At 53.0% G+C, this 23,657-nt stretch overlaps 2 protein-coding genes across 8 annotated transcripts in view; one reads left to right on the forward strand and one right to left on the reverse strand.

Annotated features, from left to right (window-relative positions):
• Nucleotides 1–14,312: 14,312 nt before the first annotated feature.
• Nucleotides 14,313–19,964, forward strand: GALK1 (galactokinase 1). Its single transcript, XM_004748900.2, has 8 exons — nt 14,313–14,539; nt 15,440–15,629; nt 16,104–16,223; nt 16,401–16,536; nt 16,665–16,846; nt 19,275–19,425; nt 19,519–19,681; nt 19,767–19,964. Exons 1-8 carry the CDS (start codon nt 14,375–14,377, stop codon nt 19,836–19,838), a joined length of 1,179 nt encoding a protein of 392 aa, XP_004748957.1. The 5' UTR covers nt 14,313–14,374; the 3' UTR covers nt 19,839–19,964.
• Nucleotides 19,965–20,079: 115 nt separating this feature from the next.
• ITGB4 (integrin subunit beta 4) overlaps nt 20,080–23,657 on the reverse strand; it is a 30,515-nt gene continuing 26,937 nt past the window's right edge. For 4 of the 7 annotated variants that reach the window (XM_045085904.1, XM_045085903.1, XM_045085907.1 and 1 more), the window contains 8 exons: nt 22,967–23,203; nt 22,672–22,827; nt 22,120–22,269; nt 21,353–21,541; nt 21,113–21,268; nt 20,862–21,026; nt 20,659–20,769; nt 20,080–20,541 (listed from right to left, as the gene is read on the reverse strand). In XM_045085904.1, the coding sequence (XP_044941839.1) occupies nt 20,402–20,541; nt 20,659–20,769; nt 20,862–21,026; nt 21,113–21,268; nt 21,353–21,541; nt 22,120–22,269; nt 22,672–22,827; nt 22,967–23,203 (1,304 nt within the window). In that variant the 3' untranslated portion in view covers nt 20,080–20,401. The remainder of the gene's footprint in view (nt 20,542–20,658; nt 20,770–20,861; nt 21,027–21,112; nt 21,269–21,352; nt 21,542–22,119; nt 22,270–22,671; nt 22,828–22,966; nt 23,204–23,657) is intronic. The other 3 variants (XM_045085905.1, XM_045085909.1, XM_045085908.1) reach the window with 1 other exon arrangement.

A 23,657-nucleotide genomic window follows, 5' to 3' on the forward strand; every position in this document is an offset into this window, starting at 1 on the left:
CCATTGCTCTGCTAACGGCCCAGCAGCCCCTGGCAGTGAGGGGTCCCACCATTGTTCCAAACAGCATCATAGAACTTCTCTGTGATGTGCTGCCTGCCCTTTCTGGTGTCCTTGCTTGAGCATCATGCCTGATGTTTGCTAGGGCCAGGACTGTCGGCCAGGCAGCATTTCTTAGTCTTCTGCCCTGAGCAGAGGACCTTCCTTCTCCACCATCGCCTTTCCCCAGGGAGGAAGCTAAGAGTTCTGCAGTCACCTCCTCTACCAGGGAGGCAAGGGCAGGGGAGCTTTGGTGAGGCTGTGATCCCTGAAAGGGCTTTAAGGTTATTATACATGACTTGGAAAGGGTGCCAGCGTCTGGGGTCTTCTTCCAGGCAGCTGCCAGCTCTCGTTCAGAAAGCTGTAGTTCGGGGCGCCTGGGTGGCTCAGTGGATTAAGCCGCTGCCTTTGGCTCAGGTCATGATCTCAGGGTCCTGGGATCGAGTCCCGCGTCGGGCTCTCTGCTCAGCAGGGAGCCTGCTTCCCTCTCTCTCTCTCTCTCTGGCTGCCTCTCTGTCTACTTGTGATTTCTCTCTGTCAAATAAATAAATCTTAAAAAAAAAAAAAAAAAAAAAAAAGAAAGCTGTAGTTCTGGAATGCACATAGTGGAATGGAGGGTGGCCAGAAAGGGAGAAGCCCATCTCAGGCACCAGCAATACTACTGACAAGAAGGGCTCTGGGGTTCACCTGGGTGGCTCAGTGGGTTAAAGCCTCTCCTCTGCCCTTGGCTCAGGTCATGATCTCAGGGTCCTGGGATTGAGCCCCACATCAGGATCTCTACTCGGCGGGGAGCCTGCCTCCCTCTCTTTCTCTGCCTGTCTCTCTACCTACTTGTGATCTCTCTCTGTCAAATAAATAAAATCTTAAAAAAAAAAAAAGGAAGAAAGGCTCTGGGAAGGGAGGCTGGTGGGCTGCAAGCTTAGGGGGCTTTGGGTGGCGTTTTGCTGAGGGGTGTGTGAGGGACCGTGCACGTCCCCATGGAGGTGATACCCGGGCTCCATTAGTCCCCACTCCTCTGCTACCCTCTCTGTTAAACATGCTGGGCCTCAGGATCTTGCCCCACAAGCTCCTCACCACCTAGTACTGTGCCAAGAGCATCAGCAGAGGGGACAGGATGGATGGGGTTGGGTCCAAGGCCCAGGCATCATGCGCCTGAGGGTCTTGCTACATCCTGGAGCTCCCCTCCCTGACCGGCCAATCTCAGTCCTCATGCCCATCCGCTATGGCCTGGAGGCCCGGACCAGCTGCAGCACCCAGTGTGAAGAGATGGCTGTGGCCCTAAGCTGTCCCCTGCATCCCGTGAGTCTGGATTTCTCCCTGACCATTGGCATGGTGGTCATCAGCCTAGAGGGTGGGAACTTCAAGGACACGGTGGGAGCATCAAATAAAGACAAGGCCTGGGGACGTCTAGGTGACTCATTTGGTGAGGTCGTGATTTCATTCGGCTCAGGTCGTGATTTCAGGCTCTTGGGAGCGAGTCCTGCATTGGTCTCCTTGTTCAGCGTGAAGTCTGCTTCTCCCTCTGCCTGCTGCTCCCCCTGTTAGTGCTCTCTCTGTCAAATAAATAAATGTTTAAAAAAGAAAGAAAGAAAGAAAAGACAAAGCCTGAAGCTGGCCCCTCTTAGCAGGAGCATCGGAGGCCAGAGAGGGACAAGAAGCTCCCAATGTTCTGAAGGCAAGGCCTGAGCCTCGCTTGCTTTTGGAGTCATGCCTGGCAACCAGCAGAGGCTCCGGACGTGTTTGCTGACCAGCCCGATGGCCCTGACAGCCCCACGGCACAGCTGGCTGGATCTGCTCCTGGCACGGGAAGGGAGCAAAGAATCAGCCCAGTTCCCAAGAGCTTTGGGTCCTGCCCTGGCTTCCGAATTGTGAGTGTTCTGTGTAGAAATTGGGGCTGCCGCGGTCTGAGAGAGCAGCCGCCTCCCCCTCCCCCGCCCCCCACAATCCCTTATTTCAATGTGAGCTTTATGTCTTCACACCTTACTGCACGGGAGCTGTAGCTGGTTAGGATGCTCCGGGGGACAGGTGGTGACTGAGAAGACAGGCTCAGGGGCAGCTGGGCTCAGGTTCAAGACCCAGCTCTCCCATTGGGATGAGTTCCTTCACCCATCTGTGCTCCCCTATCTGTAAAAGTGGGAATAAACACAGTTACTACCTAATAGGCTTGTAAGGATTTAATGAAATAACCTGTGCAAAGCCTGGTGACCAAAAATATTTGACAATAGAAGTCAAGGGCACTGACCAATCAGAGCACAGCCTGGTAGTAAACAACCAGCGCCACTGCCCGGGGCTCTGATACTGGGCTTTGATCACGAGCTCTGATACCAGAGCTCACCACAAAGCTCGAGGTTAGTAGTATCAATATTACAGAAGTGGTTATCGTTAATATTGCTGAAGGGCAAAGGTGTTCCAAATCAGGAGACAGGTCAACCCTCTGGGAACAATCACAAAAAGAAGCTCCCAGAATGAATGAGAGGGTGGGCCGTCTGCATTTTCAGAGACCGAAGTCTGTAGATACTAGAGCGAGAGATGTGGACCCAAGTCCCATCAGGGAACCAGGCTGTCATTGCAACTGAGGAACCAGAGCGGCAGGGAGCCCAGAGACCTCAGCCGCATGAAAAACTGGGTCTAGCAGGGAGGATCCACGGGTGAAGAAGTGGGCGTGAAGATAGCCACGGACTCCGGCAAAGAAGAGGCGTCTCCAGAGGCCCTGTCCTCAGTCAGGAGCCAGTTGGTGCTACGGCCTGGACTGATGTGTGTCAGCGACCTCTAGGCCTGCCTCAGCCACTGGGCTTCTGGCCGGCATGCTGCGGCTCCCATCACTGGACAGTATATCCCCATGGTGGGAATCCCTGGGAATTCTCTCATGATGCCTCAGTCCTGTGAGACAGTTGCCTCTGGCTGTGCTGATATTGGTGAGTTTTCAGCAGAGGACAGACTTTGGCTGGGGATGCAGTGTCCCTACGAAGGTGCCACCTCCCCTGAGGTGCTGTCACATCTGGCCGGGGAAATGGGAGGGAGGGTGAAAAGTCAGGGGCAGGGGCGCCTGGGTGGCTCAGTGGGTTAAGCCGCTGCCTTTGGCTCGGGTTGTGATCTCAGGGTCCTGGGATTGAGTCCCACATCGGGCTCTCTGCTCAGCAGGGAGCCTGTTTCCTCCTCTCTCTCTCTGCCTGCCTCTCTGCCTACTTGTGATCTCTCTCTGTCAAATAAATAAATAAAATCTTAAAAAAAAAAAAAAAAAAAAGAAAAGTCAGGGGCAGACTTCTGAAAGACCCGCGGATCCCCTTACCCAAGAATCCAACACTGCCACTGGATGCAATCAGCAAGAGGTTCTTTATTGTTACGCAGGCGCCTGCGGGTGGTCAGCAGCTCCTGCTAGCTGAGCACACCAGGCTGGGGTAGTGCAGGATTTTTATAGACAGGTACAAACAAGTTTCGGGTGGGGCTGAGCTGATTGGTTGACAGTTTGAACAGGCATACTTGGCGTCAGTGAATTGGGTCAGGGGACCGCGTGCGAAAGCAGACAAAGCAATCTTACAGAAGCAGAACTGGCCGGTTAGCCCACGCATGCGAATGAAAGCACTATCAGGATATTGAAGGCCTGGTTACTATCAAGCCAAGGCCACTTTCCCTCTAATGAGGCACTAACATAAAGACAATTGGGAGTCTCCTGGTGGAATGTTACATTCCTGCTATCAAATGTCCTTGTTAGTGAGATTTAGGTCTTAAAAGAAATTTAACTTTATTTACTTTTCCTTCTACCTCCATCTCCTTCGGTTTTTATGGAGGGGAGGGTGACGTTAGGGCTTGAGGAACTGAGTTATGTGTCTTTGGAAATTGAGCTATTGATAAGGCTACTTCTTTGTTGTAAATCTCAAGGACATTTGTAAACCAAGAGAGACTCCTGCCTTGCAGGACTGTGATCTCTGCAAGATAACCATTTGCTCTTCTTGTAGGGCAGTCAGGGGTGCCTGTGAAATGTCACACATGTTACCAAGGGGGTGGGGTGGGAGAGGGGGTGCAAGGCGCCAGCTTTCGCTTTGTCCTCAGCCAGCCTCCCGCTCCTTAGAGTTGAGGGTTTAAGCAATTTTTCATTTCGTAGCAAAAGCATTAGAAGCATTATTATACAGAAGCCAGAAAACAGCCGGGTTAAACACAGATTTTCGCTATTCGTTATCCTGTTATGCTGCTTGCTGACTCCCTTATCTATCGTCAGCTAGCTACAGTTTCTCAGTTAGCATAAGCTGGTCATAAAAAGAATGTTAAAACTTGTAGGCTATACTATAGTTCTGACCTGGGGTCCTTCATTCCCCCCTTTTTCTTGATCATGGATAGAATCTTATATCCATTCGTCTTGTTCTTGCATGTCCTGCCCTTGCATTGAACTAGTCCGGGGCTCTGTTTGTTTGAGGAGTTGGTATCGCTGTGTCAGTACCATAGTCTGAACAGACAGGCGATCTTTAATGAACTGTACTAACCTGTTTAAGACACAAGGACCAAAAGTTAGAATTAATAACAGAATGATGAGAGGGCCCGTTATGGATGACAACAAAGTAGTAAGCCAAGGCAATCTGTTGAACCAGTTTTCGCGGTGGAGAAGGGTGAAGAGGGGGTGCAAGGCATCAGCCCCTTCTCCGTCCTCAGCCAGCCTCCTGCTCGTTCATCATTTCCCCCTGAACAATTTTGACTCTTAAATCTTTAAGGTGGTTGAAGGTGGAAGGTCTCATCTTCTGTAACTTCTTCCTGCTGAATAGGGGCGTAGAGCTGTCCCTACCTACTGGGGTCAATATTGATCAGTGGAGGAATGTATAGGGGAGTTAAGAAAGGCGGAGGCAGCCGAATCCAGCGCTGACAGCGAAGAGGCGTCCTCTCACGCGACAAGGATCGTCTGTCATGGTGAAGTCATTGCAGCAATGGAGTCTCGGCGCCAAGTAGAGAAACACTGAACAGAGCAACATATTAAGGTTAATGAGGTGATAAAAATGAGAAGCCCGAGAAGGAGATTTGGCCAGAGTCCTCCTTCAAACCAGGAACTTAACCAATCACTAAAAGAGAGAGAGAGGGACCTTGTAGAGCCTTAATCTGGGCATTCATATCCTTTATTAGTCCTGTGACATTTTTGTGATAGTCTGGGATGTACACACAACATTCTGTCTTGATAATTGCACATGTGCCATCCTGGGCTGCTGTCAGTACATCTAAGGCCATCCTATTTTGTAGGACTGCCTTGCATATCTGTGACACTTCAGTATTAAGCTGGGAGATGCTATTTAGTGAATCATTGAGTGCCTTTGTAGTATATTTATTAAGGGCTTCTACATGCCACATGACATCCTCTAGTTCTGCAGATGGAACAAAGATGGATGCTAAGTTATCATAACATTTAAAAACAGATCATGTCCACCTTTGTTTCAAGTTGGGGAGATTAGCTGGAGTGGTGATGGTTTTAGTAATATGCCCATGAATCCAGGAAAATCCTAAAGTACAGCGACTTATCCACCCTGGAGGAAGCCAGGGTCACAGGTTGGCTCCACATATCCAGTGGGTTCCGTTTGGAGCTGGCCATCTAATGCCAGGTCGCCTTGCCCAGTCAGTAGCAGACCAGTCAGTAGCCTGGAGTACTATTACTTGGGAACATATTTCTAGTGAGCCATCCTAGACATCGTGTGTTATTTGCCCGAGTACCACTCGTATGATTCCTTTGTTCCCAGCATAAAACTGCCTGCTGACTGAGCTGTCCAATCGTGGGTGTAAGCCACAGATATGTATCTCAGATTTGATATATGCCATCCTTAGTATAGCGATAAGGAGGGTTTTGGAACTTAGGCCCATATTTGATTGGGGAGTTATGGCTTGATAGCAATCCCCTTTCTTCCAAATAGCTCCATGGGCATGTAGTACCAGGAAAGCACATTTGGAGTCAGTATAAATGTTAATTCTTAGGCTTTGGCAATTGCAAAGTGCTAGTGAGCACTATGGCACACCTAGCTTCTCTTTTTTTTTTTTTTTCTATGAAAACTACTGTCATCAGAAAACCAACTGTCACTCGTATTTTTAACAGGGGCATCTTAAATCTGGACAAATAAAGTAAGCAAGATCAATAACCTTTTTTGCTCTACAGAGAAAGAAGTACAGTGGTCAGGTTCAGGCATACAGGTAACTAGGTTTAAAGTTTGACAAGTTTTATTTCTGGCATATCTGTTAATGTAGCCCAGTATTTAATAAGTTGGCCTCCATCATCCATTGGTGGCCTTTGGCTTCTAAGACAAATCTGGACCTGATGTGACATCATTACAGTCAAGGACTGTCCCATAGTGAGCTTTGAGTCTCCTTTATAGGAGGGCAGTTCTATGCTTAGCTAAAGCATCTGTTTGCAATCGCACCTCAACAGAGGTGGCCTTTAGGATAAATATGACTAAGGGATGAAACCAATAAGAAGACCTTTGAGTGGTCCAGCCTTAATAATATCCTGATTACAGAGGATCATTGTCAAGTGGGAGAACTTGTCAAGAGATAAGGAGAGTTCCCCATGCATCATCCAATCCAATCATAAAGAAAGTGGGGTCATCCATTGTCTCCACAAGTCCATAGTTAATCCTATGGAGTGCGGTATGCTGGCTTTTAGGCAATTTCATTATTCCAGTTGTTTCATCATGTGCTGTGGGGTCTACTAATATCCCCACAAAACAGTAAGATCAACTAAAGAAGCTATTGTACAACTTCTCTGAAGTTTACCTCAAATTGTTTAGCTTAGGTAAACATTTAAAGACAATCAAATCTAGAATTTAACATCCATAAAGGTGTGTTACTAAAACAATTTTTCTCTCTAAAATAACCCTCATTTACAGAGATAGCCAAATCAGGACTAATTCACTTGTGAAACAAATCCAGTTTTAACAAACTTGGCCCATTATTTACATAAGCTCAGCAAGAACAGTTGAGTGTGATCATATAGATCTTTTAGAATCTGCTTTGCTGGAACTTCTTATAAGGAATCTCTGGGTTGAACTTTTAGTAGCCTCTCCGGGCCAGAAGCCAAGCTCTGTACTTGCCATCAGGCATGCCTGCAATACCTGTTGATTTGTGCGAGTTCCTCTTCTGAGTGTCCGCACCTACCAAGGAGTGACATTCTTTACTCACCTGGTGAGGCTGCTGGGAACTCTGTAAGCAAGGTATCAGGCCAACAGTCCCAAGAGGCTTTATGGCTCCAGGTTTCATAAAGTCAACCTTAGTTTCTTAAAGCTGTCTGGTCATATCTGAGTTTATGCATATCTTTCTCAAATATGACATTCCAGTCAAAGCCTTGGTAAAATAACCAGTTTCCAATGGTGTCCTGTTAAAGGAGAACAGATTCTTATTGAACTTATGCAAATGACTGATTGCCACGGAAGAAAGAATACTTACTAAGACCTTTTGGTTTCAGAGGGTTCAGATAGAGAGAAAAGCTTGAATGCTTTGAGCACTTTTACAAATGAGCGCTTTTACATCTCTATAAGTAACAGATAACTAGGAGGGAGTATCCCTAGTCTGGAAGAGCAAACATTAGAGAGAACCAGCAATGTTTAAAGTAAGACCAAACATTAAGAGACACAACATTATAATCTTTTAGTTCATTTAGTCCCATGTTACTAATTCTGGTGAATGCGGCTTTAGTCAGTTTTGGAAATTCTTACCCATTTCAGTTTTAGGATTTTCAAGTATATCAAATATCTGTATTTGTCCTGAAAGTCCTTTATAGGAATATCCTTGAAGATAAAACTCATTAAGAATAAGAGAATTAAAACAATTATAAATGACAAAAACTCAGAATGGATATGGTTAGAGCTAAAGAGACATGGGAATTTCCAATTTAGCTGCAAGAAAATCAGGTTACAATTTCTGTGACATATAACATTCTCATAATTACAATATCAAGCGATGATCTCTCAAAACATTAAAACTTTAGGAAATGCATAGAATCTCTAGAATAGTTATAGCATTTTCCCAAATGTAACCCAAGGTTTATCATTGGTTTAAATCTTGTCAACAATTGCTAAAACCTTAGAAAGTTTAAAAACACATGCCTAAATATAATTAGGGATGTTAAACACCTGATAAAACAAAACATAGGAACTGAATTTTTCAGGCAGGCAAAGAGAAAACCATTTACACTTTTTAACAGATCAATTAGCTAAGAAAACTTTGCCCCTTTTAAACAGAAAGAAAACCAGTTTTTTATACCAGTGTCTTTTCCTTTTTTTAATTTTATTTCTAAGTGTGCAGTCTTAAGATAGGAGTTTTCTGGGTTTCCCTCCTATCATGAATGATGTTGCAGACAAGGGAGGGGGGGGATCTTTCCCCTGCTGTCCTGTTTGCATCCCTCATGGGAATTTAGGAGCATCTTAGCTAAGGCCTGTCCGTATAAACCCTGGACCAGGCTACTCCGTGGAGTAGATGACCGTTATGCCATATGACGCCCCGCGAGACTCAAGGTGCAGCCCCCTCAGACTCCGTAGCCGAAGTGGTGGAGCCATATAGACACATTCACACAGTCAGGCACTCTTCAGATTCAAACAGGTTGGATATCCTCCCCTTCTGGGCATCTCTGGCTAATGGGAGGTGATCAGTCTCCCCTCTCATTCTTTACAGATTAGAGTGAGTTTCTATGGTTACAGGCAATGGAGGATGGTAACAGGGTGTTTTCGCAGTCCCTCAAGGTTGGGCTGTTTCCTTAATCTCTCAAGGCCAAATGGCCCTTATACTTGGAAGTATAATCTGTGCGGAGGCAGGTCAGGAGAGTGCTAAATTACCTTGGAGGCTGTTCTTCTTTCTTTTTTTAGTCTGTCCTGACCATATCTAAAATTTCTTTTGTGAAGATTTCCGTTCACAAACCTTCTACAACTTTCCTTTGCATTCAGGTTTTGTCCCAAGCCATTTCCTTCCAAACAACCATCTCATTTAGGACAAAATTACCTTCCCTTACCTTCAACAAAATGTATTCCCATTCCTTAAATCTTTCTTACATATCTCCTACTTTCCTACATAAAGTTTCCCTTTATTTCCATCAGTCTTAGTTACACTAAGCAGAACTTTGTATTCTTAGAAACACCTTTAGTTATTAACCAATTGTGAACTGTTACAACAGAATTCTTCAGGTGGCAATTTATGAATCAGTTAAGTGGCAAACAAGTTTACCAACAGATTTAAATACTCTTAGTTTCTTTACAGTAAGAAGTCAAAAGCACAAACCTACATTCAGTAATTAACGACTTAGCATTTTATCCTGTTTGGTTAAGACCTAGATGTCCACAATTCAATTCCATTTGTCATCCAAGCAAAACTTTAAAACTTTCAGGTTACCAAAGACTTTGAAAGCTACTTTAGCAATTACCCATTAGAACTTTGAGACAACAATTAACCATCAGTTTCGTCATTTCTTTGCTAACAAATTTTAACAAGTAACACAAGCTTACTTGACCTTCAGTAAATTTTGAAGTTTCACATTTACTGCTGATAACTTAAAAGACAGGTCTTAATAAAAACCAACAAACTTAACTTAGTTCCAATAGTGATTTATGTTCCACCTGGGCCCATTCCACTTTGAATGTTTACCTGAGACATGCGTGGGAAGATCTGGAGTGGGGAGTGTTAGGTCCAGGGGTGCTCTTCTTGCTCCTTTACAGTGGAGAGAGAAGGAGCCATGGTGCATGATCTAGAGGCCAGTCATGCAGGTTGCACGCGCTTTGGTACAGAAACACGTAAGGGGGAAACAGAAGAAACAAAGCGCCGCCAGGAGGCAGAGAAGGGATTCCCGGTTTTGGAGCTCCTAAGCCCCAACAGAGGAGCAGACACCATGCCTTCCCACCAGCAAGGGGGGGGGGGTAAAGCAGTCTAAGTCGGCCAGAGAACACAGGGAAACTTCCCCGAAACAAAGAGAGTTTCGGCAGCTGCTTGGGAATATTCCTTATAGTCTCTGTCTCGAGTTAGACCAACCCCAGTTGGCTCCAGTAATAGCCATTAACACGGGAAGTGAATGAGGGAGAAGCCCCATTTTAGACTCAAAGAAAACACCAAGGACAACGAGTAGAACACACAAAACAATTAACAAAAAGGTAAAGAATGGTTTCCACCAGCCCAGGGAGCCTCGAGATCTCCCTGCGGTGGACAGACTCCGTCCAGAGCCGAGGCACCTCTGGAACGGACAGACGGATATAACCCTCGGACAGATGAGGGGCCCCAAAAAATTGGGCCCCTCGACACCCTGGAGCGTCCCCCAGGGTTGGCAGGGGAGAAGTCCGAGCTCGTCAGCTCCTTCTCAAGCTGCCTACAGAATACAGACCAACAACGCACGCTGTTGTACAGTCCTATACTACCGAAGCATAGGCAGAACAAACACAGACTTAGACAGGACAAGACGAGGAGACGAAGGGACAGTTTTGGGCTAGCCAGCTAGCTTACCTCCCGGTGGGAGTCCGTTGGATCCCTGGGCAGGAGTCCGATGATCTCGGTGGAACCTCCAAATGAAAGACCCGCGGATCCCCTTACCCAAGAATCCAACACTGCCACTGGATGCAATCAGCAAGAGGTTCTTTATTGTTACGCAGGCGCCTGCGGGTGGTCAGCAGCTCCTGCTAGCTGAGCACACCAGGCTGGGGTAGTGCAGGATTTTTATAGACAGGTACAAACAAGTTTCGGGTGGGGCTGAGCTGATTGGTTGACAGTTTGAACAGGCATACTTGGCGTCAGTGAATTGGGTCAGGGGACCGCGTGCGAAAGCAGACAAAGCAATCTTACAGAAGCAGAACTGGCCGGTTAGCCCACGCATGCGAATGAAAGCACTATCAGGATATTGAAGGCCTGGTTACTATCAAGCCAAGGCCACTTTCCCTCTAATGAGGCACTAACATAAAGACAATTGGGAGTCTCCTGGTGGAATGTTACATTCCTGCTATCAAATGTCCTTGTTAGTGAGATTTAGGTCTTAAAAGAAATTTAAACTTTATTTACTTTTCCTTCTACCTCCATCTCCTTCGGTTTTTATGGAGGGGAGGGTGACGTTAGGGCTTGAGGAACTGAGTTATGTGTCTTTGGAAATTGAGCTATTGATAAGGCTACTTCTTTGTTGTAAATCTCAAGGACATTTGTAAACCAAGAGAGACTCCTGCCTTGCAGGACTGTGATCTCTGCAAGATAACCATTTGCTCTTATTGTAGGGCAGTCAGGGGTGCCTGTGAAATGTCACACATGTTACCAAGGGGAGTGGGTGGAGAGGGGGTGCAAGGCGCCAGCTTTCGCTTTGTCCTCAGCCAGCCTCCCGCTCCTTAGAGTTGAGGGTTTAAGCAATTTTTCATTTCTTAGCAAAGCATTAGAAGCATTATTATACAGAAGCCAGAAACAGCCGGGTTAAACACAGATTTTCGCTATTCGTTATCCTGTTATGCTGCTTGCTGACTCCCTTATCTATCGTCAGCTAGCTACAGTTTCTCAGTTAGCATAAGCTGGTCATAAAAAGAATGTTAAAACTTGTAGGCTATACTATAGTTCTGACCTGGGGTCCTTCACTTCCTTCCGAACAGATTTCACGTAACATGCTAGATGGGACTCAAAAACCGAGAGTAAACACATCTTCCAAATGAAAATCAATGTTTCAGAGTTCATCGGCGAGCAAACAGGAGCACTGACCCTCCGTTGAAGCCAAGTTCTCCGAGAACAACCAAAACAATACAAATAACGAACCTTGGGCAAATAGGTGTGTTTTCAAGCAAACTGACACAACGGAAATAAAAAAGAGAGAGGCTGCACAGGGATTAGGAGCCTTCCTCTCCCTCCCTCCCTCAGATAGCGCTTTCCTCCTGCAGAGCCCTTAGCCAGAGGGAGCCAGATTGTGTCTTCCTCTCCCAGAGAGCACCAGCACCTTTTATCTTTTATCTGGCCAATTGCACAGGACAGTCCATGATATCTGTTGAATTAATGGATGACTGATGATAACAGCAAACGTTTATTCTGTGCTTACTAAGTGCCAGGTGCTGGGCTGGGCCCTCTTAGAAGATAAGCTCATTAGGCTTTTCTTTTTCTTTTTTTTTTTTAAAGGAAATCACCTTTTATTTATTTATTTATTTTTAAAGATTTTATTTATTTATTTGACAGAGATCATAAGTAGGCAGAGAGGCAGGCTGAAAGAGAGAGAGAGGAAGAAGCAGGCTCTCTGCTCGGCAGGGAGCCTGATGTGGGACTCAATCCCAGGACCCTGGGATCATGACCTGAGCCGAAGGCAGCGGCTTAACCCACTGAGCCACCCAGGCGCCCCTCATCAGGCTTTTCTACCACGGCAATCACTAGCCCCATTTCACAGGTAAGAGACTGAGGAGGCTCAGAGAGGTGCAGTCATCTGCCTGAAATCACACAAATCTCAGATCACACAGATAGTCAGAGATTTGGGCAGAGATCTGGGCGCAGAACTATGAGACGTCAAAGCTCAGGCGGGTAAAGGATTCACAGAGGAGTTGCTTTCACAGAGGAGTGCAGACCACACTTCTCGGAGAGTGGTACCCCCTGGAAGGTGTGGTTTGTGAGCTTAATCCCATTTCAACTGGCCTCAAGGGCCACTGATCCTCTTGTTTTGCCTATGCCAAAAAATGCTTTACTGAGTGCTTGAAAGAAGCAGGCCATTAGATGAAATTTGGAATTGTCATATTTCCCAAAGGTTTTTTTTTTTTTCTTTTAATATTTATTTATTTTATAGAGAGAGAGAGTAAGAGAAAGAGCGCACAGGCAAACGGTAGAGGGGCAGAGGCAAACAAACAGAATCTCAAGAGTATTTCCCGCTGGGCACAGAGCCTGACTCAGAGCTCCATCTCACTACCCTGAGATCATGACCTTAGCTGAAATCAAGAGGCGTTTAACTGACTGAGCCATCCAGGTGGCTCAAAAACAAAAAAGTTTTTTTTTTTTTTTTTTTTAAGATTTCATTTATTTATTTATTTGACAGAGATCCACAAGTAGGCAGAGAGGCAGGTAGAGAGAGGAAGGGAAGCAGGCTCCCCACTGAGCGGAGAGCCCCATGCGGGGCTTGATCCCAAGACCCTGGGATCATGACCCCCCAGGTGCCCCCTCAAAACTGTTTTTAAAAACTTTTTTGGTGGGGCGCCTGGGTGGCTCAGTCTTTTCACTTTCTTGATGCTGCCCCCTGAGGCACAAAAGTATTTAATTTTGATGAAGTGCAGCTTATCCATTTTCCTATTGTCTCTTGTGCGTTGGGTGTCACATCTAAAAAGCCCCTGACTAAGCCAGGGTCACAAAGATTTACCCCCATGTTTATTTCAGCAGTCTTCAGAGCTGCATTTTTTTAAACTGAAGCATAAGTTACATATAGTGTTACATGAGTTGCGGGCACAGGATATAAAGATTCAACAATTCTATGCACTACTGGTGCTCATCACGGTAAGAGTCTCAGTGCTACATTTTGGGCAAACCCCTGAGCAGATCCCAAGCTCTATCTCTGGCCACAACTCTCCACCAAGCCCCCACCCTCGTCCCAAACAGGCTGCTAACATTTCATCGTTTCTGCCCCGCGGCTTCCTATCGGAGCAACCGCAGACCCGTGTCCAGGTGGGGGTTGGGACCCGCTTAAAGGTTCAGGATGCAGGCTGGTGAAAGAGGAAGTGGCGAGTGTCAGCCTCCGCATCCCAGGCTCAGGACTGAGGAAGCACCTGCTGAGGCCCACAATCCCGCTGCCGTCGGTCCTTCCGGGAGAGGCTGGCCACTGCCACCCTCCTTCAGTCTTCCACTGCTAACAGCTATCCCGGCGGGGCCAGTCTAGAAAAGGGGCCTGTAGAAAGCGGCTCCCTGGTCACCACCAAACTTGGCTTTCTTGGTCTCAATTTACTCCGCGTGCTAGGCCCCTCTCGGAGACTCAGGATCAGGGTCTGACGCCCTCGCACAGAGGCAGGACTCTAGGACCTAGGAGAGCCCTTTGGGAAATCCAGGTCCGCTGGACGCGGGCTCCCCCAGCTCAGGCTGTAGGTGGACGGACGGGCCGGTGTGGGGAGCACAGAACGCGGCGCCAGGGTCGGGGAAGGGCAGCCCAGATCTTCCAGCCCAGCCAATACCGCTCTACTGGGCACCCGCCGGTCTTTCGCAAAGTCCGCCGCCTGCCCGGTGGGGGCGTCAGGGGGAGACGCGGCCGAGCGCGCCCAGCAGGTGGCTGGGGGCGGGAGGCGGGGCGGGGCGGGCCCGGCTCGGCGGGGGCGGGAGGAGCCCCGGGTGGGGGCGGGGGGCGCGTACAGGAATGCGCGCCGCCCCCGCGCCGCCCCGCCCCGAGCATCCCGCGCCTACCGGGCCTCGCTGCAGGGCAGGCGTCATGGCCGCTTCGAGACAGCCCCAGGCTGCGGAGCTGCTGGCCGAGGCCCGCAGAGCTTTCCGGGAGGAGTTCGGGGCCGAGCCCGAGCTGGCGGTGTCGGCGCCCGGCCGGGTCAACCTGATCGGGGAGCACACGGACTACAACCAGGGCCTGGTGCTGCCCATGGTGAGGGGCCGGGAGGGGAACCCCGAGCCTCCCCCGAGGCAGGGCAGGCCTGCGGCGCGCGGGGAGGTGCCTAGTCCCTGCATGGATGCTGGGCGGCCGCACCGAACTTTAGCCAACCTCCCCGGAGTTTGGGGGACGAGCGCATGGGAGAGACCCGGGGAGGGGGAGTTTCCCACGTGGGAAGGGAGGAAGCGGGGGATCCGCGAGGAAGTAAGCTAGGAGGGGGTGTGCCGACGCCTCGTCGCTCGAGCCCGCCCTCTGTAGACTGACGATCCTCGCCATCAATCTGGGAGCCACCTCGACTTGGGCCCCGACGGAGCATGCGGAAGGGGACGCTTCGGGCTCTGTCTTCCAGGGGCCCCCGACTGCAGACTTGAGGAAGCTAGCCCTAGAGCTCCGGGCCCAGCCGGTTCAGTTTACAGACAGGAAACTGAGGCCCAGAGAGGGCTACTGATTTGCTCAAGGTCACAGAGCTGATTCTTCCTGGGGCAGCGATTAGAGCTGGGGCCCTTTTCACCTGGTGCAGCTTGGCAAGTGAGTGGGTTCCGCGCGCACCTGAGACTACTCCACGATGGCAAGGCATCAGCTGGAGCTCCTCTGACTCTCTTTGCCTTCCGAGCTCTCCTCCCCCTCGCCCCATAGCTGGGAGCCCGTGTTCAGGGCAGAGTCCAGGACTGCACGTCTGCTGCTCCCGCCCTGCCTCTGAAGACACAGAGGCAGGACCCAAGCCCCCAGGGCCAACTCAGCACTCTGGTTCTTCCCTGAAACACCCCCCATTCCTTTCCTGTTGAGCCTCCAAGGGACTGAAACCTCTCATTCTTCAGAACTTTAGTATGGGAGGGAGCCTCCTTCACTGGTCAGCGGGCAGAAGCTTTACATACTCCCTGTCTCTCCCGCCAGGCGCTGGAGCTTGTGACTGTGCTGGTGGGCAGCCCCCGGGCGGATGGCCTTGTCTCCCTCCTCACCACCTCGGAGGATGCTGATGAACCCCGGCGGCTGCAGTTTCCGCTGCCCACAGCCCAGAGGTCACTGGAGCCCGGAACCCCCCGCTGGGCCAACTATGTCAAGGGAGTGATTCAGCACTACCCAGGTATGGGGCTGAGGCCAGGGTCAAGTTTGCACTAGTACTAGGAGCACCACCTCTCAGCTACAAAGCTCCTTAGCTCATCTAGTCCACCCCCCCCCGGTAGCTTGCAGGAGGAGGAGAGTATCCCCATTGTACAGATGATGAGACTGATGCCCAGAGAGGTTCCAGAACTTTCCCTCAACTGCCCATTAGATGATGGGAGGAGCCAGGATTCGAACCTCTAGCCCGCTGGCCTCCAGAGACCTAAACCAGGAGGAGAGCTAGGAAGACTGTGTGCCAGGTACCTCAGCTGCTGGTTAAGTAGCTTACCTTAGGAGGGTAGGATGAAGGGTGCTGGGCCCAAGGTGGCCTCTGACAATTGAGACCTGTCCCTGGAAGCAGCTTTCAGGCTGTCACCTCCCTTCATTGCTAAAATACTTGCCCTTTGCGGGCCTGTCGTCCCAGACGGACCAGCTCACCACCACCCGTTCTTTCCAGCTGCGCCCCTCCCTGGCTTCAGCGCAGTGGTGGTCAGCTCCGTGCCCCTGGGGGGTGGGCTGTCCAGCTCCGCGTCCCTGGAAGTGGCCACGTACACCTTCCTGCAGCAGCTCTGCCCAGGTACTTCCTAGATCCCAGCCCCCGATCCAGCCCTCCTCTGCTTGTCAGAGCTTCCCTCTGCTGTGCCTTCGGGAAGGGTGTGGGGAACCTCCCTGGAGCGTCACTGGAGCTCCCATGGCTCCCAACCCACACACCCCCTCCTGGGCCCTAGCCTCCCCAAGTTCCCCTGTGCCGCAGACTCGGGGTCCATAGCTGCCCGGGCTCAGGTGTGTCAGCGGGCCGAGCACAGCTTCGCAGGGGTGCCCTGTGGCATCATGGACCAGCTCATCGCACTGTTGGGGCAGAAAGGCCACGCGCTGCTCATTGACTGCAGGTCAGGGGCTCCCCTTGTACCCCCCCCCCATCATCAGGAGCTTCTGGGTGGAGCAGGGCCCCCTGGCTGCCCCGTGTGGCACGCGGACCCTTGGGCTTGTCCTCTTCCTCACTCCAACTTAATGCCAGGTCCCTGGAGACAAGCCTGGTGCCGCTGTCAGAACCCAAGCTGGCCGTGCTCATCACCAACTCCAATGTCCGCCACTCCCTGGGCTCCAGCGAGTACCCGCTGCGGCGGCAGCAGTGCGAAGAGGTGGCCCGGGCGCTGGGCAAGGAGAGCCTTCGGGAGGTGCGGCTGGAGGAGCTAGAGGGTGAGAGCTGGCTGGGGGCCCTGAGGGGCAGCTGGGCCCTCCGTGTAGCCTTGACCTTGCCACGAACCCCTCATTTCCAGGGACCTCCGCTATGCTCTGCCTGCTCCCCCAACCTTGTAGACCCGCCAACCTCAGCAGGGCTGCTTGGAATCTTCATATTGTTTTCTCCTTTTTTTTTTTTTTTTTTTAAAGATTTTATTTATTTGTTTGACAGAGAGATCACAAGTAGGCAGAGAGGCAGGCAGAGGGGCAGGGGGCGCAGGCTCCTTGCTGAGCAGAGAGCCCAATGCGGGTCTTGATCCTAGGATCCCGGGATCATGATCTGAGCCAAAGGCAGACACTTAACGACTGAGCCATCCAGGCGCCCTGTTTCTCTTTTTCTAACGTTATCTGAGAACTCTTACCTGGGCCGGCAGAGGCACGTCATCAGCAGGGCCTGTGAAAGCTACAGACAAGTTCGGCACATGAGTGTGCTGTAACGTGACTATTTGCTGACGATTGCACATGACGCCGTGACGATCAGTTTCATACATAAGTGTCTCCGTGTTCTCTCGGTATTTTCTTAGGATTGGATTCAGAGGAGTAGGATTGCAGAGTCCAAAGGTGCATGTATCTGAATGGTTCCTGGTACATGTGGCCGGGAAGATAGTATATTTGATAGTTTGAAGCTCAGGTCAACATCCCCTTGTTCTGCCATACCGTGTAGAGCAGAGGCTGTTACTACTCTGCGTGTTTTGGATGAGGCAGTGCTGAGCCTCGAAGTGGGCAGCTCGGCCCCCAGCCTGTACTCTCAGCTGCGGGCCAGGCTGCTGGCCTCGGGAGCCGCGCGCTCCCTGGCAGGGTGCAGGTGCCCCTTGCCGGGACGCTGGCCAGCCTTGTGGGACTGTCTTGTCCTTCTCCTTGGTGAACTGTCCCGTTCAGAACTGCCCCGCCTGCTCATTGTAGGTGACCTTGACGGAGGTTTTCATGCTGGAACACGTTGGGCATCCCTCCGCTCCACTGCACACCTTCCCCACCACTCGTGTGTGGGGGGGTCTTCCCTCCCTGGGGACCCCAGTGCTGCCTCTGCCTTCTGCAGAGTCCTGTGTAAAAAGGCCTTTGCCTGGTTCCTATGCCCTGCCTGGCTCCTCTCCTGCTTGGAAACACGGCCAGTTCTCTTCTCTTTGAAAATTGAACCTCTTTCCTGTGCCATAATGCTCATGGCTCACTTTGTTGTCTATGTTCACTTCTCAGTCCTCAGCCGCCGCCGCCGCCACCTGGGGTTGGGGCCTGCAGCCCGTTGCTCCCCCGGCTGGAGCCTCCCCCCATTTCCACCTCTGGTTCCGGAGCCTCCACCTGATTCCCAATGGAACTCTGCATCCATCCTCCCCAGAGGCTTCCCCTGCTGACTTCCCCTTGGTGGTTATTTCTCACCCTTGTCACTGCTATGTGAGACCTTGGTCACCTGTGTCCTTATGTCCCCTCTCCCATCTCTGTCCCTTCCATGCCTTCCTCCCCCCACACCATGGCTTTCTGAGGATTTAGCAGCTGCTGTCTGGCTCCTGGTGCCTGGGTCTCCCAGCTCGGCCTCTCTGCCCAAGGTGGTCGCTTTGGTCACCTAGTTCAACGCTAAACCCTTGCCTGTTCCCAAACCGCCGTGGCCCTCAGAATTCAGCAGCAAAGCCTTTGGCAGTCAGGGCTGACCCTACCGAATCGGCTTGCTCTCCCCACCTCCGCATGAACTGGCGAGGACAGCCCAATGCCGGTGTGCCCTGCAGCTTGATGTGTGCCTGGGCTGCCCCCCGGCTCCGGGGCCCCAGCCTCTCCAGTGGAGGCTCCACTGGTGCTCCAGCATGAGCGGCAGCAGGAGGACTTCTCCCGCTTGCACTACCGTGGGCTCCGGGAGGCAGCCGTGTGTTGCTCCTCAGCTTGGAAGCATCAAGGGTCTGGGGCTTCCCCTGCTGTTTACTGAGCACCCACTGTGCACCAGGCCCCCTGCTGGGAGGGGGGCTCTCTGTGGGTTCTCTCAATGTTTGCTGCGCCCCCAAGTGACTTTTTTTTTTAATTTTATTTATTTATTTGACAGAGATCACAAGTAGGCAGAGAGGCAGGCAGAGAGAGAGAGGAGGAAGCAGGCTCCCTGCTGAGCAGAGAGTGTGACGCAGGGCTTGATCCCAGGACCCTGAGATCATGACCTGAGCCAAAGGCAGAGGCTTTAACCCACTGAGCCACCTAGCCGCCCCCCCCCAAGTGACATTTTATAGTCGGGGGGTGGGGGAGAGACTCCGAACCTGAGTCACCAACACAAAGTTCTGGGCACAGCTTTGTCCGAATGAGGTCTCCCAACTCGCAGCCCACCCCCAGGCCACCGCCTGGCGTCCCCATCCCCACATCGGTAGGGGCTCAGAGGTGGTGGGTGGCAGGTCCGTTGACCCCGTTCCCTCCCCAGCTGGCAGAGACCTGGTGAGCAAGGAAGGCTTCCGGCGTGCGCGGCACGTGGTCGGTGAGATTCGGCGCACAGCCCAGGCGGCAGCCGCCCTGAGCCGTGGGGACTACCGAGCCTTTGGCCGCCTCATGGTGGAGAGCCACCACTCGCTCAGGTGAGGACCCTGGGGTGCCCAGATAGCCCAGGGTGAGGCTAAGCCCTGGGACGGGGCCATGCTAGGTCCTCCTGTCCTCCGTCCTCTCCGCAGGGATGACTATGAGGTGAGCTGTCCTGAGCTGGACCAGCTCGTCGAGGCTGCGCTGTCTGCACCCGGGGTTTACGGCAGCCGCATGACTGGTGGTGGCTTTGGAGGCTGCACCGTGACCCTGCTGGAGGCCGCCTCCACCTCCCAAGCCATGCAGCACATACAGGTGGGCGGGCGCCGGCACGCAGAGGTAGGAGGGGTGGGTTCCCAGGGCCATGCTGTGCTGAGACCCCCACCTGCCTCTCCCGCAGGAGCAGTATGCTGGCACCGCCACCTTCTACCTCTCTCAGGCGGCCGATGGCGCCAAGGTGCTGCACTGGTGAGGCCTTCCCCGGGGATGGCACCTGGTGGGCATGGGGCCTGCCAGGCAGCAAGGCACAAAGCTCCAGGCCCCGGACACCTGCCCTCTGCATCTGGGTGCTCAATAAATTTGTGCCTCCCACCACTGACCCGCCTGCCTGCCTCTAGAGGTGGGTGTGTGCTTGGGTATCCAAGGAGCAACGTCGGAAGCACTTCCCCCGCACTGTGCAGGCTTTCCCTGGGAGAACGACCGGGCAGGGCCAATCGGTAGCAAAATCTTTTATTAAGTGTGGAACAAAGCAGGGGCCTTGTCATGCTGGTTCCAGCTCTTTGGTTACGTGCAAATGGGCTTGGGCCTGGGGTAGGGGCGTTGCTGCCAGAAGGGCCTTCTGGGACCTCTGCGCCCTTTATTCCTCCCAGAGGACACCTTCCGTCCTCCGTAGCCAGAGGCAGTGGCCCTGTGGTCAGCATTTGGGTGTGCTGGGCCGCGAGGAGTCCACGGGTGGAGGAGCCAAGCCAGAGCCAGAGAGAGGTGGCGGGGTGGGGGCCCAGGTTCCTACACCCGGGTGGGTAAGGGTTGGGGGGCTCAGGTCTGGAAGAACTGTTGGTCCACCTGGGTGCTGAGCGTTCCACTGGTGGTCAGCGTCCGGCTCACAAACTCCTGGGTCACGTGGCGGGTAAGGGAGCCACCTGCTTCCAGGCGTTGGGTCCCTAGGCTCAGTCCATCTGCAGGGGAGGACGCACTGAAGGACTCTGCCTGGGGCCCCTGCCTCTCCTGCTCCGTGAGCTCCGTATCTCCCACTTCCCCGCAAGGAGAGCTGGATCCCCTGCCCAGTAACTCACCCAGTAGGAAGGGCTCGGTGGTACTGGTGTGGGTGGTGGTGATGCTACTGTACTCGCCTGGCAGTGAGTGTTGGAAGAGCCCAGCATGGCTGCCCAGTTGTGGGAAAGGGCCTGGCATGGGCAGATAGGCCAGTCAGAGATGAGGCCAAGAGAAGAGGTGGCCAGAGAAGGGGCAAGGGCTAAGAAGGGGTGAGGCAGCCTACCTCCATCCTGGGACTCAATGGTGATGATGCCCTCACGCTCTGGCCCGTAACCTTCGGTGGTCTTGGCCTGCACCTTGAACTTGTAGGGCACGTTCTCGCTGAGGCCCGGCACGGTCAGCCGGCTCTCAGGGCTGTCACCATCCACCAGGAACGTGGTGGCTGGCTCTGGACAGGGAACATGATGGCTTTAGCCTCTGCAGCTCCCTCTCCATCCCTCCCGTGGCCACCCCTGACCTGGGGGCAGGCAGTACCTCCTCCATGGGCCATCTCGCAGGTCACCAGGTAGCCAAGGATGTTCCCATCGGGCCTGCGTGGCCGCTCCCAGCTCAACTGCAGCGAGTCTGGGCTCAGGGCAGTAAACACCAGTGGGCCCGGGGCACTAGGTGTGCTCAAAGTGAAGGTGGAGCCTGGACATAGCAGAGCAAGGATGTCAGTGTCTGTGTCCGTAGGAGACCTCATGGAGGCAGCCACGCGGTGGGGAGGCAGCTCACCTGGCAGGGGGCAGAGTGGACTCTGGGGGTGCACCTGTGACTCAATGGTGATGACACCCTCGCGCTCTGGGCCCCAACCTTCTTGGCTCTGGGCCCGCACACGGAACACATAGGAATGGTTGGGCAGAAGGTCTTCCACCACCACTGACGTCTGGCTGGGGTTGGGGATGTTTAGGTGATACAGCTCTCCTGTGATGGGGGTGGGAGACAGGGGAGCAATATTATTCCCAGCCCCAGCCTGATCCCACACCTGTCCTAGGCTGCCACCAAGATCTAGTCATCGCTCACCCAGGATTAGTTGTGGTTTGGGGGCAGGTGGGATCAGCCTGGTATGGTATGGTTGGTTGTTTAGGTTGTACACTATACAAGGGATAAGTGCAGTCTAAAATTCCACTATGTTTTGGCTGTTGATGGGCCCCGGTCATGCTGCCGTGAGTTTGTCTTCCCAGGGAAGCCCCACTTCCCACCTCCCATGCCAGCAGAGGCTCTAGGTCCCCTAGGCCAGTGAAGCCTTGTTAGGCAAAACCTAGCAGAGGGAATAACCTGGAGAGAGGCCCAGGGAGGTGGATGAGAACTCCGGAGAGAGAAGGCCATGAAGGGCAGTGAGGAGCATGGAAGAGAGACTGCGAAAGTCTGGTGGGGATCATTAGCGTTTGAGGGATTTGGAGGGATTCCTATCCAGCTGGATGCTCCGAAGTGTCCCGACCCGGAGCTGAGCCTGGCAAGACATCACCCCCGCAGCCCCGGCAACAGCAGCTGTGCCTCACCGCCGCTCAGCAGCTGGTACTCCACGCTGTAACCCTGCAGCACCTGCTCGCACTGTGGCTCCTGCCAGCTCACTTTCAGAGATGTGGGTCCCAGGGCCGAGAACACCAGGCGGGTGGGTGTGTTGGGCACACCGGCAGCCAAGCGGGGGTCTGAAGATGGGAGGCCATGGTCAGTTTGTGGCGGGGCTCCCTGGGCGAGACCTCTGTCCCCTGACCTCCCTGGGCTGTCAGGTCTCTGCTCAGCACCCGCCTGGCAGCTCGCTCACCCTGCCACACCCTGGCCAGGCCACCCAGCCCCTCCCGCCCGTCTCAGAGTGGCTGTGGGCTCGAGGGTGAGCACCGTGAGATGGCCCTCCCCCACTGGCCTGGTGCCTCTCCTCCCCCAGCCCAGCGCCCCTGGAAGGACAGAGGCTGGATGAGGCATCAGCACTGATGGGGGTGGAATGGAGGGTGAGATGCTGGGTCTGGGCACGGGCACGGCTGCAATGAGCAGATGGATGACAGATGGAGCAGGACAGCTGTGGAGACACGGGGTGGCCACCCCTGTACTACCTGGGCGGATGGGCGCTGCTGGCTGCCCAGCCAGGATTATAGTGTCCCGTGAGTCCCCAGAGGGAGGGAACCCCTTCATCTGAGCCCGACTCAGGGCCCCCAGGGCCCAGGACAGCGGAAGCCTGCTCCTCCCCTCTTCCCAGATGGGAGGGAGGCCTGCGGCAGGACAAAACAAGAGTGAGCGCGCGGGAAGGGTGTGTTGGAGGACGGGCGGCGGGAACAGAACCCCAAGCCTGCTGGAGCTGGAAGAGAAGAGGGGTCCGGGGGAGACGCAGGGCTGGTGGCAGACACTCACTGTGGGAGGAGATGGAGGAGAGGGTAGAGTAGTCTCTGGGCAGCGTGGCGGAGTGGGAGTTCTCTGTGCGGGTGAGCGAGTGGTAGTCACGCGTGAGGGTGGAGGACGTGCTCAGCACCCGGTGCGGCAGGTGCGGGCTCAGGTGGGTGCCGTAGGCAGCGTTGGCCACAGTCATCCTGTGCAGGGAGTTGGCACTGCCCGGGAAGGCAAAGTCCATCCGCCCGTTCACCAGGTGCTCTGCAGGAGGAGAGCAGGGTCACGGGGACAGACCTGTACCAGACCCAGAGCCCCGTGGGGCAGGCTACCCTGGGAATTCCTAGGATTACCTATGGGGGGTGGTTGGTGGTGGCGTAAAGAAACCCAGCCTTCCTTGGCCACCAGGGACAGAAGGTCTGTGTTCCTGGTGGGGTCCCAAGGGGCCACTCAGGCTTCTACAGCCCATGTCCTGCTGGTGTTCAGGATGCCAGTGTGGATAGTCTGAGGGTCGCTGACCCCAGCTAGGAGACCTTGTAGTTAGCCCTGCCTTGGGGGGTGGGGTGGCAAATGTCTGCCCTGTGTCCCTTCAGGCCTCTGAGGGGTCTCCTTGGGTACTACAGCCTGTCCCCTGGACACAACAGACTTATGAGGTCATACACTGCTGTGGGTGGTCCTGCTTTGAGGCCAGCCAAATGCCTGCCTTAGGGGTCCGTTG

Source organism: Mustela putorius, unplaced genomic scaffold (assembly GCF_011764305.1).
Source record: "Mustela putorius furo isolate JIRA1106 unplaced genomic scaffold, ASM1176430v1.1 tig00000873_pilon_pilon_pilon, whole genome shotgun sequence".
NCBI lineage: Eukaryota > Metazoa > Chordata > Mammalia > Carnivora > Mustelidae > Mustela > Mustela putorius.

Excerpts from the sequence above, each read along its gene's own strand:
- GALK1 (XM_004748900.2), top strand. The coding sequence starts at position 14,375 with ATGGCCGCTTCGAGACAGCCCCAGGCTGCGGAGCTGCTGGCCGAGGCC. Across the intron at positions 16,537-16,664 it reads GCGCTGCTCATTGACTGCAG|GTCCCTGGAGACAAGCCTGG; the intron begins GTCAGGGGCTCC and ends ACTTAATGCCAG. Across the intron at positions 19,682-19,766 it reads AAGCCATGCAGCACATACAG|GAGCAGTATGCTGGCACCGC; the intron begins GTGGGCGGGCGC and ends CCTCTCCCGCAG.